At 34.7% G+C, this 20,868-nt stretch overlaps 1 protein-coding gene across 3 annotated transcripts in view; it reads right to left on the reverse strand.

Moving 5' to 3' along the window:
- The window catches only part of GARNL3 (GTPase activating Rap/RanGAP domain like 3), a 207,990-nt gene that overhangs the window by 48,532 nt on the left and 138,590 nt on the right, over positions 1-20,868 (reverse strand). For all 3 annotated transcript variants that reach the window (XM_074211536.1, XM_074211535.1, XM_074211537.1), the window contains 4 exons: positions 13,588-13,704; positions 11,828-12,003; positions 10,429-10,587; positions 5,661-5,727 (listed from right to left, as the gene is read on the reverse strand). In XM_074211536.1, the coding sequence (XP_074067637.1) occupies positions 5,661-5,727; positions 10,429-10,587; positions 11,828-12,003; positions 13,588-13,704 (519 nt within the window). The remainder of the gene's footprint in view (positions 1-5,660; positions 5,728-10,428; positions 10,588-11,827; positions 12,004-13,587; positions 13,705-20,868) is intronic.

Raw genomic sequence — 20,868 nt, forward strand, 5'->3', positions numbered from 1 at the left:
TGTGAGAATAATCCTAGGTAACAAGCAATGGGGTTTACTATGGTATCATGAATGATATCATCCTCTCCTTCAGTTTCTAAGGAAGTGTTAAGGTCTGCTGGTAATCAAGTTCCAGGAGGATAGTCATATTTGATCCCTTATGCCTAAAAGCTTCCTATAGATAGTGTCCTATTTGTCTGTTTTGGTCGCTTATAGAGTATACTGCAGGATGGTCGGAGCTATCATTTGCTCAGCTAGTCTGCACTGTGGGGACTATGGAAGAGAGGTGTCAAGCTTGTGACTTGCAACATTCCCAAGTATAGCTAGGGAATCAGATTAAAATATAATAGGTTAATAAAATAAATAAAAATACAGTAAGACACAGTTAATGTTAACATGTGCTTTTCTAAGTTGATATGGGACCTGCAGCTATCCTTATGCACAGTTTAGTGGTCCCCATTTCTATTTGATACCATATGCAGAATAAATACATATAAGGTAGAGATAGATAGCATAATTCCTACAAAAGGACATGATTTTGAGACAGCTAAGTGGCGCAGTAGATAGAGCACCAGCCCTGGAGTCAGGAAGACCTGAGTTCAAATTTGACCTCAGACACTTAATAATTACCTAGCTGTGTGACCTTGTGCAAGTCATCTAACTCCATTGTCTTGCAAACCACCCCCCTCCACAAAAAAAAGACATGATTTGGATAGATGAATGAAGCCTGTTGTTTTAATAAAATTTGATGAGCAGTTAATGTGACCAATCAGTTTGATGATAGAGAGTACTGTATCTTAGATATAGCTCAAGGATGCAATTGAGGGTAATATACTGTAGAATATAAACTTTTACTTTTAGAATTATAAATAGTAGATCCCAATTGGAAGAGATGTGGAAGGGATAACTGCAGAGTTAGAAAATTTAAGGTATAGACAAGAAGCCTCCTTTACAGGGAGGTCCAACATAGAGGAAAAAAAAAAGCAATTCATCTTGTAGAAGGGTCTACCACTACCAGAAAATCATTCCTGATTGGGGCAGGTTCTTGACAACTACAGCAATGCTGCTGCCTAAGGGAGTTGGAAAGAGTTCACAAGAAGCCTGCTGGGCTCCTATCAGAGTCTTTGGCCAGGTTCAGCACAATTTATTTAAAATAGACATATTGTATTTGCAGTTACACAAAATCATGGGGATTTTAAACAGACCTACATAGCCTGCCATGGGGTTTTATGGCAGAGATGAAATACTGCACACCAAGCCTCACAAGGATGAACACTTAAGATCATTATAAAGAAAATATTAAAAGCTGCAAAGACAGAATGAATGTCATGCCTGCCACTAGTGAAATGGAGGAAGTAGCTCTGGTCAAGTTTTAGTGACTTTAAAGTTTATGATCTAAAGAAGGGCTGTTTTCAGTGGTCTGATCTGACTTTTGTCCAGACTGATTTTTTGACACAGTCCATCTACCAGTGAACTGCATTATAATGGAATGTCTGTAATAGTAAGATAAATGTCTTAAAAAGTATATCCAGTAGACCTGGCATTGGCAGAACTGCCAAGGAGCCTAAATGTCAGAATGATGCTAAAAAACTTAGTCATCTCCTTGACACTGAGCCATGATACCAAAGCTGTGGTTTTCATTCTTAGTTCCTTCTGATGCTTATCCCTTGGTGCAATTTCCTGAAGGAGTTGGATGTAGCAGAGAATTATCTATAAGATAAACTGAGCAAAGGCATGGAGAGAGAAAATATCAATCAAAGCTGAGAAGCCTTTTGAAATTGGATATCATATTAGGATGAGAACAAGGAAACTAAGTATTAACAGATAAGCAAAAAAGCTAATAACTTAAGTTGACAGAGCTCTTTTTCCATTACCTAATAATCCCAAATGGCTTATCAACGATAGCTCCTTTCAACCATGTCTTCTTTTTCTGGCCTCTCCCGCCCTCCTAACTCACTCCCACCCCCAGTACTAGATGAGTGGGAAGGAAGAATTATGGGTAAATGAAATCCTTGACTCTCACAGATATAATTAAGATAACCAACAAACATTTATAATATTTGGTCTAGCTCTAGTACAAAAAAATTCCAATAAGGAGAGAATCTAGATGCCATTTCACCAATTAAATTATTCCTTCTCACAAAGAGATGAAGTTCTTCTACCAGTGCTATCCCACCTCACTATCAGGATTATGGGGGTTTCTCTGTAAGGAGGAATGCTATATATTTAGTCCCATAAATTCCATGGAGGTTGATGACGATAAGAGTAGCAAGTGCTATAGTCAATAAGACATATGCAAGACAAGAGTAGCAAGTGCTATAGTCAATAAGACATATGCAAGACAACTGCAGTTTCCACTAAGGACAAATGATGGCAAAAACATTCACATGATACTAGATTTGAATGAGTTAGGAGAACGGAGCTGACCAAGACAGAGACAAGCTTAAAATTTACATGTATGTGTAATATATATGTGTGTGTGTGTGTGTGTGTGGGTGTTTTAGGGTGTGTTTGAGTGTGACAAATTTACCCCTTCTTTATCTATTTTCTTCTGTCTGGCATCAGATTTTTTCAGTTTCTAATGCTGACCCTCTGGGTTTGAGTCTTCTGTCTCTGGCAGTAGCTTCTTCTTCTGGCTCTGACTAGATAATTAATCTGTTTATCTGTTTTATATTATCCTAAGATTAAGAGGCATGCCCAAATTTCATTGCACTGGAATTTCAATGTTGACCCCTTTATCTCCATCGTGACCAATGGCATGAGTCCCATCCAAGTACTGGAATGTGTAAGACACAGAATTCTCATCCCTACTTTCTATTCTAAAACATATTCTCTCATTATTTTAGGGTAGACATTATCTTAATGCCAGAAGCTACTAGAAACCTCTATATAAAATGAAATGTTACTGTACTATATTTTTAAGAACAGATGGATAGTTTAAAAGATTCATTATCACTTATATAGAAGACAAGTAAATAAAACGTTAATGTTTTCTAGATGCCAACATTAACTGAAGCAAATGTTTATAGAGTGGAAAGAACAAGGGATGTGGGTTCCAGAGGACTTGGATTTAATTTTTGGTTCTGCTTCTTACTAATTGAATAACCATGGGCAAGTTATTTAACCTTTCTGGGCCTTAGTTTCCTCACCTATAAAATGAAGGAGGTGGATTCAATGACTTCTAATATCTCCTCTGTATCTATGAGGCATGAAGTTTTTAGGATATAAAGTATCTTTTGAATTCAGGAACATTTGGGGCTTTATCTCACCTGTAACTAGGAAGCCAACAAATATATTTAAATTGCCTTAACTATTCTGCATGCCATTCATTTGACTTCACCAACAAACATTATTATTATTATTATTATTTTAGGTTTTTTTGTAAGGCAAACAGGGTTAAGTGGCTTGCCCAAGGCCACACAGCTAGGTAATTATTAAGTGTCTGAGAACAGATTTGAACCCAGGTACTCCTGACTCCAGGGCCGGTGCTTTATCCACTATGCCACCTAGCCGCCCCCCAAACATAATTATTTTTAACAAAAAAAGTATATTATTTAATATGCACTTTAAAAATCAATAAAAACAATTTAAACCCATCTGAATCTCTAAAAATATATTTCAGTTAGTTATTATGAAATACTTTGTGTGTGTATGTGTGCTTACGTGTGTAATTAAGTCTTCATCTTCTTTTTCCTACATATTTGAAACCTGGAACATAAGGATAAATTTTTCTACCTTTTTAGACAGTTTCTCATTTTAAATAACACAAAAGGTTCTTTCTTTATCTAAGGAAGATTTAATTATGGTTAAATAGACCAGTATTTCAAAAATTTGTGATGAATCTAGGTGCCTTAAAATCTTTCATCAATTCACTGGTATAATTTTTAATAAAATCTTGTCAGCACTTACATTTTATTCTTGACCCTGAAATTCTAGCTTAATTCTTGATATGTAACTAGAGGATCCCCATGGTATTGTCAGCTTTCAAAAGTTATAAATCAGCCTTAGTAATGAGTATTAAGAATATTTATAAGAAAAGGAGAAAAGTGGAATCAGGAATTCAAGTTGTAAGGGATATTAAAAGTAATCTTATCTTCTCACTTTACACATGAAAAAAAACAGACTCAGAGAGGTTACAATAGCTTCACAAGACTATGCAGGTATAAGCAGTAATACTGAATTTAGTAGACCAGGTCTTTTAATTTTAATCTGGCATTGTTTCCACTATATCATATAGCCTCATAAACCAATGCACTACTTAGAAAAAAATTTCTAAAAATACTTGTTACTATATTGTTCCAAATAAAGTAAAAAGTTATAATTATTCCAAAATAATATATGAAAACTATTGGTGTGTAATTTTTTTTGTATTTACAAAAAGTTTTTCAATAAAATAATCTAATTAAATAAATTGTATCTGTTTTTTTTTCAGGGAAAAGTTCATTTTTATTTATCCTGACCTGCTCTAACTTTTTGCTTTTCATTTTTTCCTACTTCCCTGTTAATTCTTCCCTCCCTTCCCATCCTCTGCAGGTACCTAAAAGAAAAAAAAATCAAAATCAGTTTACCAAAGGAAGTACTCTGATAACTATTTTCTCTTGTGACTTCACAATAAAGACAAAATGCCAAAATCAAAATAATAAAGTTTATTTAAAAATTTAAAAGTCTTACAAGAAATTAAAAAAAATAAAAAAATCAAACAACTATCCTGTAATACTATAAAAGCAATGACTGGGAAACAGTAAGAACCCAACTTACATTTGGGGAAATCTCTGCTTTCCTTTTGTAAATAGGTATTTCCAGTGGGAAGAAGTTTTTTGAGAAGTAACATTATGGCACAGTGGAAGAGAGTATTGAATTTGGGACTCAAATGACTCTGACTCCAAGTTTAACTTCCAATATTTTCTAGTTATGAGGCGGTGGGCAAATTCTTTCATTTTTCAGAGCCTCAATTTCCTTATCTTTAAAATGGGAAAAATAATCTTTCTATTATCTTCTTTATAGAGTGTTTTAAGGAAAATTATATTATATTCCAATAGCACAATAGCAACTCAGGCAGGGCTCTTCTGCTTTTTTTTTTTTTTTTTTTTTTTTAGGTTTTTGCAAGGCAAATGGGGTTAAGTGGCTTGCCCAAGGCCACACAGCTAGGGAATTATTAAGTGTTTGAGACCGGATTTAAACCCAGGTACTCCTAACTCCAAGGCTGGTGCTTTATCCACTACACCACCTAGCTGCCCCTGCTTTTGTTTTTTCAAATGAATAGTTTGAATTTGTTTTCTTTCAAGTGGACCATCACACACACACACACACACACACACACACACACACACACACACACACACACACACACTTTATTTCAAGAAAGGTTTAGATAAATTCATGACAAAGGTTACTAAGATGAAATAGGAGATGGAGTACATCCTTATTTTTTGAAGATAATGCCATGGAGGGTGACACAGCACTACCTCCTAGAGTATTCTTTGGTACTATGGTCAAAGAAAGAAAAAGATTCTGTGCAGACTGACTCAGCTGGGCAATTATCATATTGCAGTCATACCTGGGCAAGAAATTCAAGATTTAATATATGTAAATAGAATGATGCATTTAGCCAAGGACTTTGGCTAGATTTAAAAGGGTAAGTCTAATATATTTAGATATTTTAGGAATGAAACAACACTTACAGTTGTAACACAACAGCAGGCCAGCTTCCCCATCTTCATACACATCAATAGCTGCAACAAAATTAACCTGTAATGATAATGGGCAAGGATAGTGGGCAGACTGAATACTGACACTACTGAAAAGATTTTTTGAATCAGTGTGATATTAATTGTGGCCATCAATACCTGCAGCTGGCCCTTTGCATTAGAGAAACTCGGGGAAGAATGTATTCATGACCACCAGGAAACATCTATGTGAGTGGGAGGTGATCAGAAAACACTGAGATAAAAGTCTTAAAGCCAGGTCTTCACTTCACTATATCTTCCTTTCCACTGATTTCTTCTTCAGATTCAGTGATTCAGAAAAAAGTATTTTTCTTTCTTTCTCCACCTGGATTTTCAATCCCATACCTTCCAGATTTTTAAGGATCTTGCTCATGTTACTAGTTCCATCTTTTTCTCAAATTTCTTGTCTTTTATAGGTATTAATCAATTATACTCTCTCTTCCTTCATGTAATTTGAACAGAAGCAAGGCTCTTCTGCTTTTTTTCCTTTTTCAAATGAACAGTTTGCTTAAGTTGTTAAAACTGCTACCTCCTTTTCCTATTTGTTGCCTTCCAACTGTCCCTAATCTGATTTCCATTATTATTCTTATTATTATTATTATTATTATTATTATTTGATGATAATTCCTCTAAGGCCATCCATATCTTTTTTTAGTTTAACACTGATCTTTCTTTAACATTCAATAGCATCTGAGTCTTTTGATCATTCTCTTTTTGAAACTCCTCTCATGTCTCTGATCATTCTTTTGTATCTTCAATGATTTCTTCCTTTCAAATTTATCTATGTCTTTCAAGGACTAATTCTTTTCTTTTTTTTATTTCCTCAAAGCTTTTTATAGAGTTTCAGATTTATGTATGTGTTAGAGGTAGAACTTAGATAAGGTTTTCCTAACTGGGAGTCTGGCCTTGTAGGTGCTATTATCATACTGACTCTTCTTATATATGTAAACATAAAGTTAATAGAACATACACACATACATGAACATAATTACACCTATATTAAGATCTCAATAGTAATATAGACAAATAACTATAACCTAAGGCATTAAGAAACAATTCCATAAGAAAGAGACAAAGTGCTATAGGAATTTGAATTGAAGGAAGAATCACTACAATTGGAAAATTCATTCATTCACTAACCCTTTATTAATTGTTTAATAACCCATGCTAGATACTGGAGGAGATAAAAATATAGTTTAAACATAGTCCTTGTTCTCAGGGAACTTATAAGGCTTTGTTACTAGAGGTGACATTTATAAAAATGGTAATGATAATGATAATAACTGATTTTTATAGTGCAATGTATAATTTTATAAAGAAATTTCCATGATTTTTCACTTTTTTCTCATTTGATTGTCACAAGAGCTTGGTGATAGATAAATACAAGTATAGTTATCTCAATTTAATAGAGAAGGAAACTAAGGTATTGAAAAATTAAGTGTCTTTCCTAGGGTTACATAGAAAGTGGTAGAGCTGAGATTTGAGCTGCAAGTTTAATGCACCACCATTTCCCCCCAAATATACCTCCTCTGCAAAGCTTTCCTTGATATTATCAACCCATACTAAACTATTCTTTAATTACTTTGGCAATCACTGTCTATGCATACAAACAAATACCTATAATATTGCCACATTTTATAATTTCTGATTTATGAGTTAGTACTTCCAAAGCTCAAGTGAGAACGAAGTTCAGAATAACCAGTCATTAATTACTGTTGAAGATTTTGACAGAAAGGCATGTAGATGTTTGCATTAAAAAGATTTGCTATACTATACAATTTGATAATTGACATTGTTAACTACTTTTTTTTTCATATAAGTACACATCTCCTTAACAACTTTAACTTCCTTAGGGGTTTGGACCATGTCCAATACCTCTCTCATATTCCCAGTACCTAACTCAGTAATAGGCATACAGTACCCAATAATCATCATTGCTTGGTTGGTTGAAATGGATTTTTAAGGTTTCTCATTTTCCTTTCTGGTTCAGGGAAAATCCATTATAGAACCTAATTGGAAGTGCCTTGACACCATTTTCCCCCCATTCATTGGCATCACCATTCTCCAAGTGTTGCATTTTCTAAATCTTGAAGTCATTTTTGATCTTTATCTCAACTAATCTCTCCTAGTCAAAGTTCTGTCAATCTCCTGACTACAATATCCCCTCTTCTATTACCATTATAACTCTTCATCTGGACTACCACAAGAATCCCTACCAGTCTTTCCACCTCCATTCTTTTCTGTGCTAAACTGTCTTCTATATTATTGTCAGTATAATATAATTCATAAATAGATCTGGTCATGTCATCTTTCAGATCAAAAATCTTCACTGTATTCATAGGCTCTTGAGTCAAGTCCAGATTCTTCTACCCAACATTCAAGTCTAATTCAGATCTATAATCTACTTTTCCAGACCTAGCTCCTATTTTTCTTCTTCTCTATCAAATTGGACTTCCTCTCAAATTGCTTTCCCACTTCTGTGCTCTCCATGCCTGCCTTCAATGTTTTTTCACAATTCTTTTCACCTGTTGAGCTTTGTCGCCTTCTCAAGAGCTGTTCCTCATCTTTTCTGTCTAGATAATAAAAGATAAGTAAAATTGTATTTTGTGTTTTTGTTTTACCCCTTTATTAGAATATAAATTCTAAAAGCAGGGATTGTACTTGACTTGAACTTTTTTTTTCATTTCCCCTAATGATTAGCATAGTTCTCTGTGCCCCAAAGCACTTAATAAATATATGCTCTCAAAAAATTTGTATCTCTCATGGAGAAATCACTTCTTTATCTTTCTCTGTAAGTTTTATATTTTATATGACTATATTTTAAAAGGTGTTCTGGGGAAATACACGTAAAGGAGACCAAAGTTAGTCAATCTTATATGTCTTGGTGGAGGCAACTAGTCATATGTAACTAAATATTCTGTTGATCAGAAAGGAATTGGGAGAAGTTGAAGGACATCTCAGGCAGAAAATGCAGGTTATGGCTAAGAAGTTTGTTAGGGGAAAAAATATTGTGGTGTGCTCTTTATATAGGCCATCAGCTTCATGTTACTATGTGACTCTTTTTTTCTGTTTATGCTGAGCCACAAAGCAGGGGGACAGGAGGGAACATGAAAGGGCAAGCTGGGATTATTAATAAGTTATAAACAACAGAGTAAAATTCTTTTTAGTGAGAAAGTTCAAGACCTAGATGGAACCTGCCTGCAAGGGATCTAAAGCTGCCCTGAGGCAGTGAGACAAGCTGATGGATATTTTACTTCTAAGAGAACACATTGGTTCTGTTAAGGGTCAGGGAAGTATCAGGGTTATACTAAAGAATAACTCATAATAATCAACAATTAGAGAGAAAGGTACTTAAATATACCTGGATTTTTGGATTTAAAAAACCCAATTTGCTCTACGTTATCTACTAAAATATAGTAGTTTTCTATTTATTTATCTATATATATTAACTATTTATTATACTTAGTAATTCTAGAAAATGTTAGCATTATATATTATATACTATATATCATATATAGTATAATTAATATTCTAGTAAATATAATGTTTAGACATTTTATATGAAAAGGATAATCAAAGAAAATTATACTAAAAGCTTCTGACTTAATTAACCAAACATACAGGAAGTCTCATATGTTCAGATTATAAGGTCAAACCTCGGCTACCACTGCTTGCCTGGTAGTAGCTTATCCAAATGGTATATATAGGCCCACTGTTTATATTATTATTATTATTATTATTATTATTATTAAATGATGATAAATGTCATAGCCTTTTTTCCCTCCTTCACAGAGATGAAGCAGTATTCTCCAATGAAAGAGCCCAAGAATTGAGAGATACCATAAAACATATCCAATTTGAGATCACCATTGATAAGGACCTACTCTTCTCCAATCAATGGCAGGTACTTTAAGTACTCTACATTAATTGTATTTGAATCTACTATATAATTCCCTTGCCTCCTGTTCAACTATAGCACCGAAAGAATTGTACAGATAGTGGTTATCAAATTTTTTGATCTCAGGACCCTTTTCTACTTTAACAATGACTAAGGACCTGCCAAAGAGCTTTTGTTTATGTGGGTTTCATCTATTGATACCCCATTAGAAAAGAAAATATCCTAGTATTATTATAATAATTTTGACATCCAGAGCCATTGAAAGAATTTCAGGGACCCTAAGTGGTCTGTGAATTATACTTTGAGGTGGAATAGACAGGTAATGAACACCCTAATTTGTCAAGTGTCAGAATTTCAGGCACTGACACTGGGGTTCTTGGCACAGCTTAGATTGTGGAATATGTAGTGATCTTCAAATACCCTATAACTAGCCTTGAACTGTTGAGATTTACCCCACTATCTGGATTTCAGTGTAGATTCTTATCTATCCTTTCAATACTTTTGGAGAACCTAAGTCCTTCTGTAGTCAGCTGTATAGTTCTGAGGCTAGAAGGGAGAATTTCTAACCACTTACCTCTCTGGAATCCCCACAAGGATTTGACTATTTAATTTTTTATTTTTCTTTTCACTTTTGTGAACCTTATATTCAGATGGAATGAATGGCCAAAGAAAATTCAGAACATTATCAAAATTGATGATATAGATATAACTATCAATAAATTTTATTTTGAAAATAAAACACAAATAATCATTATAACACCCTGTAAGAACATACAATAAATTTGAGTCCTCTTTCATTCCTGCTTGTCATGCAAATGAACTTACCCTGTTGGCATCTACATGGTGCAATCTGAAAGATTCCCCTGTGCTCTCATTCACCAAATCAAACTGATGCCGATATGCCACACAAATCAGATTGTCATTCTCTTCAGTTGGCCCATCCACCAAGGTCATCACCACAGGGGGGTCAGACAAACAGATCTCCTAAGCCACCAATGAGGATATGTTAGAAAATAGTTAGAAAATAGGAGAGTTATCTCTCCTATTATGCCATCCTGCAACACTCTTTTATATGGTTGGGCTTGCAATGCAAATGTTGATATCTCTAAGTTGTCAGTGACTTTATTAGATCTCCACATTTCCATAACCAGTTTTTAGTTCTCAGGATGCTTGCCATCCAAAGGGTGCAGAGATTATAGATTTTATATAATTGATTCAATGTAAAACTGTTATATCTCAATGCTAGTTAATTTGAAACTATTTTAGTAAATGCAAAAGGCTCTAATTTTAGCTAAGCATAAATAAGATAAATTGATTCTTATACTAATGTCTTCAAATACAGTGTTCAAGGTTTCAACTTCTATGTAGTTTAATAGCACCTAATTTTAAAAGTAGAAATGGAAAGAATAGTTTAAGAATGAAAAAGAATGGTCAAATTTAAGGCAATGTGGAATTGTCTTAAGACTCCCTAGGATGGTAATCAGGAGACTCAGATCTCTTCCAAGCTCTATGACATTTAGCAAATTAGAAAACTTTTAACTTGGGATCTCAGAAATTATCTAAACTAATCTACCTATGTAGGCTTCTCTCTACAACAATGGTATCAAACTCCAACAGTTTGGCTACTAAATCATACTCAAGGGCAACATATTGACTTAGGGGATAAAAACCACATCAACATTATTTATGTTCTGTTCTATTTTTATTTCTTTTGTTAAGTATTCTAATCTAGTTCAGTAGTCCCTATGTTTGACACTTCTTTCCTATATAAATATCCCATCATAGATAAATAGTGGCACTAGGGTACAAAGGAAAGAATACTGGTTTAGGAATTAGGAAATCAGTTCTCAAAGCCTGTTTCTGTCACTAAATTCAAGTCTGACCCTCAATCTATTTCCTCACCTGCAAAATGGGAAAGTTGGACAAAATAAGATTTAAGATTTCTTATTCTTTTTGTGCAAAATATTACTGAAAACTTGAAGGAGATTGGGATAAGACTACCAACCTTTTAGGAGGTAAAATGTAATGAGGGAAATACTGCTTTCCATGAGCCTCTAGGGTTGTCTAGAGCATCAAGGGAGTGAATTTTCCTAGTTTATTCTCTACATCTAAGAATGATCCCTGAATTAGGCTTTGTTGAGTAAAAAAGAAATGGCCTCCACTAACTAGTATATAACATAGATGGCCTAAATCAAGGTAAAATTTCTTAGAAAAGAAAACAAACCCTGATGTACTGGAATTCTTCAACAGGTGACTCTGATAATGAAGATAACATTGAGAGGCTGGTTAAACCACTTTGCTTATTGTGTTTCCTTGTGATAAGAAGCAGCTTGTTGCGAATTGCAACAATGATCCTCAATTCACTGCTATGGTGAGTGTTAATGGCATATAAATGGCAACCTGTAAAGACAAATAAATTGCAATGAAACCCAAAAATTATATTTTAAAAAACAATTTTTAGATTTTTGTGAGAAATCAATTTTTCTTTTAACTCTCTCCCTAAATTATGAGAGTATGTCAAATTAAGGTGACCATTGCTTTATAAGCTTGAAAAAATTTCCTCACTTTTTCACTATTTCCATATAACCACTAAAGATGTTTAGTGCTCTTCTTCCAACTATTGCTAGAAGATATGCTTCTCTCCAGATATTTTTTTACTGCCCCCAACATATTCTTCTAGTTTTTGCATGTAAAAATCTGATCACATCATTCTGTCACAATATTTTGTGCTTCCCTAATGCCTACTACTTAAATTCCTTGGGACAATTCAAAGTTATTTAAGACTATCCACAACCCAGTATCACCCTCCTTTTCCAGCCTTCTATCATTCCCCTCCATGTACCTATGCACTATAATTCAGTCCAAAAAATTTGCTTTAGGCTTCCTAAATATTTTATGCTTTCTTATCTCCATAATATTTCTCCTACTGCTCCCAAGGCTTTATTTATCCTCCTTTCTCTTCATATTAATTCTTACTGATTCTTTAAAATGCTGCTTCCTACATGAAGTCTCTCCTTATTTCCATTGGTAACTTTTACTCTTGGACCTCAAGCAGGATATTGTTTCCAAACAATCTGGTGCATCTATTATGTGATACTGTGTATTACTGTATCTTATCCTCCACTGGATAATAGATTCCACAGAAGAAGGGACCTTATCTTATCTAAACATATTTCCACCACCTCCACAGATGTACTTTACACAAAAGGAACTTGATGTTTGCTTAAATAATAACTAAAAGTTGAACAGATACTGCCACCACACTAGTGCAGGCTCTCATCAACTCACACCTGTCCCTTTACAACTCTGCTGTGGGCCTCAAGTCTTTCTACTCCAATCCATTTTCCATTCACTACTAAAATGATTTTCCTAAAATGCAAGTCCAAGCATATTACCCCTCCCCCCTTTCAATCCATTCCAGTGACTCCTTATTGCCTCTAGGATCAAATCCACAATGCTCTGCCTTGGCATTCAAAGCCCTTCATAATCCAGCCCCCGCTATCTTTTCAGTCTTCTAAAATTCTATGATGCAGTGACAATCTCTTGGTTGTTCCACAAATGACTCTCTACCTCTCAGCTCCCAGCATTCCATGTCTGGAACATTCTTCCTCTCTACTCTGATGACTGACTTTTCTGACTTCCTTTTACAGGAGGCCTTCTCCAACCCCTCTTAAATCCAGTGCTTTCCTTTTCCCATCTATTTCTATTTATCTTGTTTACAATTTGCTCGATATTTATCTGTTTGCATATGGTCTCCCCCAGGAGACTGTAAAGAGTGCAGGGACTTTTTCTGACCTCTTTTTGTATCCTGAATGCTTAGCCTACCTTGCTCATAGCAAATGCTTAGTAAATGTTTATTAAAGCGAAATGAAATCAAAGTCCAAACTTTTAGTCACTTTCATTTTATACAAAACTTCTACTAGGTGAAAAAACAACAAAAAGATTTAAACCACTACTTAAAAACAACAGTAAGACCCAAATCACCTTTTGTTTTTTCAAGTTTATTTTCTCTACAGTCATACTTGCTCTTCACTATCTGCTTTTCCTCCATATCTTTCCTCATAGTGCTTAACCTGAAGACAAAGAGTCGAGCATCTTTCCCTGTGAAGATAATAAAGGTGAAGACACTTAAAATATAAACAATAAGATAACAGTGCAATGTTTTTCCCAAATCAATGCCTTCTGACTAAATATCAGAAGGTAGAAACTCTCACATTTACAACTGTGTGGAAGGGAAAGACATGTGACTTGAGTAGAATCCTGCTGAGAAATTCTGCAGGTCTGTCTAGCCCCTTCATTTTTTTTCCCCAAGGCAATGGTTTTAAGTAACTTGCTCAAGGTCACACGGCTTGGTAATTATTAAGTGTCTGAGGCCACATTTGAACTCAGGTCCTCCTGACTCCAGGGCTGGTATTCTATCCACTGTGCCACCTAACCCCTTCATTTTTTTTTGCTAGGCAATGGGGTTAAGTGACTTGCCCAAGGTCACACAGCTAGGTAATTATTAAGTGTCGGAGGCCGAATTTGAACTCAGGTTCTCCTGACTCCAGGGCTGGTGCTCGATCCACTTTGCCACTTATCTACCCCTAGCCCCAAGAAATGGATAGTTTTCAATGTGGATGTAATATAAGGTTTTTAAGGGCAGTATCTTGAGCATAACAGGAATTTAATAAATGTTTATTTAATTGAACTCTGGATTCATGGAAATATCAGTTTGCTCTTCACTAAACTATCTTTTGGAATTTATCACTTCAAATGAAAAATCATACATTAAATACACAGAGAAGACCTCAAATTAAATAATGGAGAAATAACTAAAAGACAGATTTTCAAAATCATCTCCTACATGAAAACAAAAGCTACTGTAAAATCATATGTAGTAATAAAAAGAGAATTGTTAAGGGTTTTGACACTTAATTGTTTCACTGTCCTCAGCAATCTAATTCTTCTTTACAATAGATGTAGTCTCCACCTGTCCCTGCTAGGATTCACCCTAAATGCCTACACTAGGCTTCCATACCCATGGTGCATTCTGTGTTTAGACATAAAGACAACAGGTATTTCAGGCAATGCTGAGCAAAATGTCAGTATGTGATATCTAGTGACAAAATATGAGTCATCAAGTTTCAGCAACGTTGGGCTGTGACAACATGGTTAATCCAAACTTGTCTCTCTTTGTATCAAGCAGTACAGTGTTTCCTCTCAGATCTTCAACCACAACTCCCCTCAGAACCCAAAGGCTTTGATTTCCTAGAAGTTGCCCAGGGGGTCTTGGGAAAAACTCTTCCAATTGTTAGTTGGCATAGATTATGGTTGGAACCACAAGACTATCTAAGTGTCTTTGAATCTCTCATTCTTGATTAATTAAACTAATGAAATTCTTGGCAAATGCTTTTGCTCTGGAAGTCTTGCACCAGTCCAAGAATTTCACCACTATTAGCACAAAATAAATGCCCCTGTAATTATGGTCAACAAATAATATTTCATCTTTAACTTCTAATTGGCTGACTGCAAAGAATGAGTTTGCATTCCAATCCAATTTGCAATACAATACAATACAAAGTTCCAATAATTTGTTTTGAATAAATAGTTACACACAATTTCTTCATGAACATTTTTGCACTTCCATATTTTATTCTATTTTCTAAAAGGTTAAGCATGATTTTAATGTCTATTATGTATTTGACCCAATTATTATCATTTCCCCCAGTAAAGTCCTGCTCTATAACTTCCTCATGGAATTCAAGTAACCCTGGATTCCTGGAGGCTATTCCAGGTGACTAAATGCTATGGCAGGTTGTACCAAATTAGTAATATTCAGAGATGGTCAATTGCCTTAGGACCAATTTAATCACCAATTTCATCACCAGAAAATTGGTAACAACCTACTTTGAAAAGATAATTTGCTAAGGTGTTGGGGGGGAGTTAATGGACTAAGTATTTATACCATGAATCCTTTATCATGGATCCTTTAACTATTATAATTTTTATTATTTGTAATAATATCATCTTGATCATAATGCCTTATATTTGTATAATATGTTATAGTTTTCAAGTGCTTTCACATATCAATATTGGCCCATAAACTAAAATTTTATAGTAGGCAGTCCAAGGACAATGGGAAAAGTGTTTATAAAAATGAAAACTTGAAGATAACAAAGATAAACAGTTCTGAAGGAGATAAATGGAACTGGGAAGAAATGAATATTTTCATAAGGAATTCACTAACCAGTTTAATTTCTGAAGACATATACAGAATATAATAGCAAGGACAAATAACATAAAGTTACTTGTAAGGATAGTGTTATGAGTATAGGACCCAAACACCCTGAGGTTGGCATGGAAAGATAAGGATAACAAAAGATTTCTTTTAACTATGCAGAGGAAAAAGGTATTCTCAAAGAAGGGAGAGGATTTTGGGCCATTAGGATGATGATAACTAAATATATTTGAAAACACAGATGCTTAATTCTTATTTTCCTTCTATTTTCTTTGCCAAGGAAAATAATCTTTCACTTCAAAGGTGAGAGCAAATATGTCTAATAGGGAATTGATACCTTAGGGTAAAAAAGATGGTCCTTATTCAAATGACATTGTTCAGGTTCCAGGTGAACTACATTCTTGGGTAATAGTAATAAAATAATAACTGATATTCATTTAGTGCTTCAAGATTTGCTAATTTAAGCTTTACAGGAATCACATGAACCAGGTGCTATAGGTATTATCTAACACAGAACTGAATTTGAGCTCACAGGTTAATAATGCTAATTAAAAATAAGATATTTAGATTTTCTTTTGTTTCTTTTTTTAAAAACAAATTTCCATATTAGTCATGTGAAAGAAAAATTAGAACTAGGGAAAAACATGAAAAAATAAAAACATAGAAGTTTTAAAAAGCGAACATTAGTATGCTTTGTCCTTTAAGATTTGCAAAGCATTTTATATTCATTAATTTTTTTGATTCTCACAACAAAAGAATTTTTTACTTTTTAATGGAAGGTGTGATTCTTGCTGAGGAATAGGCAGGATAAAGAGTGAGGAAAAACAGTTTTCAAAAGAAGTAGGACAAATGATCAACAACTATGTGAAAAAGTGTTTTAAATCAATAATATGAGGAAGACAAATTAAAGCAAGGTTTTATATCATTCCTACAAACTGGCAAAGATTTTAAAACATGGAAATAGTGAATGTCAGAGAGGTGGTGGGCTGAGAAATACATGGGTCTTTATAATGTCTCTCACTGACTTTTCTCCTGTCACATAACCATCATCATTCTTCCCTGTATTAAATCCTTGTCACCTCTTGCCTGGGTTACTTTCTTCTTCAAATCTCTTCACTGTCCCATCTATATTCCAAAGTGATGTTGCTAGACCATAGATCTAACCAGGTCAGTCACCTATTTAATAAATCCAGAGGACTTCCCTATGATCAAATGTAACCTTTTCTGTTTGGTATTTAAAGCCCTTCACAACTTGGTTCTCTCTCTAATCTTATTCATTGTTTTCCTTTAGCCCAGTCAAATTGCTCTCTTATTGTTCCTCACATATGACATTCTATCTCTGGTCTCCATGCCTTTGTCCACACTGAATCCTTCATATCCGTAATACACCATCTTTATAGCCTGCACTTTCAGTTCGCTGATTTCCAACCACTAGTTTTTTTGGTGAGGTCTTTCCTAATCTCTCTATAGGACATCTATAGTCGCCTACCCAAGCTCTCCTTCTCCCCCATTGTACTGCTTATTTTGTATAGGAATTTATAAGCATGTTTTCTCCTCCCATAAGATGTAATGTAAGCTTCCTTTTGGTTCAATTGTTTCATTTTTTTTAATTGTTCTTCCTCAGGGCTGAGCATAATACCTGATGACACTTAGCCAATCCTTTTTTGACTGATTATTTATTAGTGGTGCTACTAATTTGTTCAAATCCTTACAAAACAATTTGAAGCTACACTAGAAAAGTGACTAAAATGTTTATATCCTTTGACTGTGTTATAGAATTAATTAATATATACTCCAAAAAGATGGAAAACAATATTATTATGGCAGTACTTTTGTCACAGAAACCTTCACCAAAACAAACCTGCAAAATTTCCTGAAAATAAAGTGGCTTCCCCTTGATTGGAGAAAAGCTAAACACTATGAATGTAATGGAATATTAGTGTTCTAAGACATAAAGGATATACAAAATTTAGATAAATTTGAGTAGAGTTGTATTAATAAATGCAAAGTAAAGTAAGCAATATCAAGAGAACATGAATGATCACAGGGATAAAAAGAAAAATTACAATGAAAGATATCAGTATTCATGTCAATATAAGGATGAATTGAACTCTAGAGAATTGATAATGAAACAAATCTTTCTCCTCTTAGTAGAGAAGTGGTAGTAGAGAACCTTAATAGAGAACTTCAAGAATAGAACAAGGTATACTCTGGCAGATAGGGTCAATGTGTAAATTTGTGTTATAACATATTTTTGAGACAAGAGTTTTGAAAGAGTTGTTCTTATCTTACTAATGAAAGCTTGTTGCCAATCATATCATACCATTGAGTAGACCATTGAAAGACAGGGATGTCGTTGCCAATTTATCACTGTAAAATTATATACTGGTGCTTTGCCAGGCATTGCTGGAATGCCTTGGAGCCTTGCTGATATGAGAGGTGTGAGGAATGTAGGGTGTTGGTCTTCATAGGGTGTGGGGGGAGCCCTATGGAATCCATTACAAGGAAAATTGGGAGAGTTTTCCTAATCCCATTCCAGAGATAGCAAACCCAAGACCAGCTCTTAACCAGTCAAAAGTGACCTAGAGATCTTGACCTAATGCAACTGAGTTTGCGCAATCAGGTAATTGAATATTAACCCCCACACCCCCTGTGAGATTGGGGTTCATCAGCATATCATGAGTCATATGATGTGGGGGGGAATCATATTGGGGCATGTCATGGGATGGGCGGACCTCTTAGATTACAACTCAAATTCTGAGAGTCTATGAAAATCCAAGAGGGAGGGGAAGGAGTTTCTGAAGACCATAAGTTACCTGATGTTCGAATACCATCTTGCACCTCATGCCAGGTGAGGTACCCCTATCCTGCAGGATTTTTGAATAAAAATGTACAATTTTCTCTCACTCTAGCAGGTTTTTTTTTTTGTTTTTTTTTTTTTTTTTTGCAAAGCAAATGGGGTTAAGGCCACACAGCTAGGTAATTATTAAGTGTCTGAGGCAGAATTTAAACTCAGGTACTCCTGACTCCAGGGCCAGTGCTCTATCCACTATGCCACCTAGCTGTCCCTGAGAAGGATGTCTTTGCACAACACAACCCTCAGTATAATAAATAAAATGTGTAAGTCATCTACATGACATTCAATTATGAGGGAAAATTTACTTATTTACTGTTAAGAAATGATAGTAATGTGTGGAAAAAGCATAAATAAAACTTTCAAAATTCAAAATTAAGGGGCAAGGCAAGAGGAAGCAAGATTGATACCTTAGAAAATGAAAAGGTTAAAAACTGCATTTTGCCAATTACTCAAAATTCAGTGAATTTTACATTGTGGAACTTATAATTTTGATTTAATTTGTTTCTTTGGATTTTTTCCATCTTATCTCTTTTTTTTCTCTGTATCAAGTACAGGAAATCCCTCATAAAGTTTCCTCAGTCAAGGTGGTTTTACAAGCTTGAACCTTTTGCTCTCTAGCTTTTCTTTCCATTATTCAAACAATTCTTTTGATGATTCCAATGATAAATTCAATAAGCATTTATAAAATTCTTATTGTGTGCAGAGCACTGTGATATGCACGGTGTAAAACACAAAGTTTAGAAACAATACAGTTCCTAACCTTGTAGAGGGCTAAAATACAAACTTATAGATAAGTACAAAACAGAGCTTGAGCTTCTGGTAAACATTCAAGTGAATGCAACATCATCAAATGCCAACAGGCATTTACGAAGCACCTACACAAGTACCAGACTTGGGGGATACAAATGAAAAAGTTATATAGTCCCTTAGGTTACAACATGTTCAGAGACAAAGAAATACAAAATAATAAATGAATAAATAAATAAATAAACCATTAAATAAATAACACTTTGCCTTATTTTGGGAGGGGGTGCTAAAAATTGGAGAAGTCTGAAAAGGCCTAGATGTTGCAAGATTATTGCTATTATTGTTATTCATTCTTCATTCTCAAAGAGAACCAATGGCATCATAAGGGTGATGTCTTGATTTATGAGACTTATTGGCTACAGTAGTTCACTTGAGAAGAATTGAGGCTTTTGTCTAATGACTAGTAGGTAGAAAGAAGGGGATGAATGTGAGATACTGAAGAGGTGAAGATGTTTTGTAGGCCACTGGTAATATTCTAGAACTTAAAAGAGAGGTCAGACTTGGAGACAGAGATTTGCAAAACAGGAATACAGATCATGGAAGAAAGTTTAGAGAAAAAAGGTCAAAGTCAGATACTGAGAGAGCCCCACATCAAGAAGTTGAAAAGGAAATGAAGGGCCAGTGAAGAAAAGAGAGTGATTAGAAAGTCATGGTATAATCAGGAGAGAGTGAGTTTTCCGAATCCAAGAGTGATAGAATATTTCAGAAAAAAGACAGTGGTTAAGAGTCAAATGTAGAAAAGCTCTAGAAAGATGATCACAGGGCAGGGGGAAGATCACTGGATTTGCCAGTTAGAAAGTCTATGAACAGAGTAGTTCAGTAAAATGGTAATTATGAAAGTTGTTGAAAAGGAGTAGATGGTAAGGAAGTGTAGGAATTGGAAGAAGGTAACTTTTCCAAAAATTTTTGCAATGATGAAATTACCTATTCTTCTCCTTGCCCTTTTTCTTGGCTTCCTTTATTTTTCTCTCCCTATTTTTCTGACAATTGTTTTTCTAGTTCCTCTTTTTCCTCTTATATCCTAAGTATCTGCATTTCTCTGAGCTGCTGCCCTCACTCAGTTCTCTTCTCTTTATTCCTACATACCTTCTTTTGGTGAATTAATTTTGGGTTGGAGTTCCAACCATCCTTTCTCAGCAAATGACTGCCAAGTCTTAGCTCTAGATTCTCTCCCAGGTTCTAGGACTGCATTTCCAACTGGCTTCTAGACACCTACACCTGGATATTTAAAAACCAAGCCTGTTTCTTTTAATGGCATTAATGCTAGTCACCAAAGCATAAATGCTCAGGCACCTATGAATCTTGCTCAGGATTAATGACATATCAGTTGCCAAGTTCTATTGATTCTTTTTTCACATCACTTGCCTGGCATTGGAGAAAA

The sequence above is a fragment of the Macrotis lagotis genome, chromosome 1 (genome assembly GCF_037893015.1).
Source record: "Macrotis lagotis isolate mMagLag1 chromosome 1, bilby.v1.9.chrom.fasta, whole genome shotgun sequence".
In the NCBI taxonomy this organism is placed as follows: Eukaryota; Metazoa; Chordata; class Mammalia; order Peramelemorphia; family Peramelidae; genus Macrotis; species Macrotis lagotis.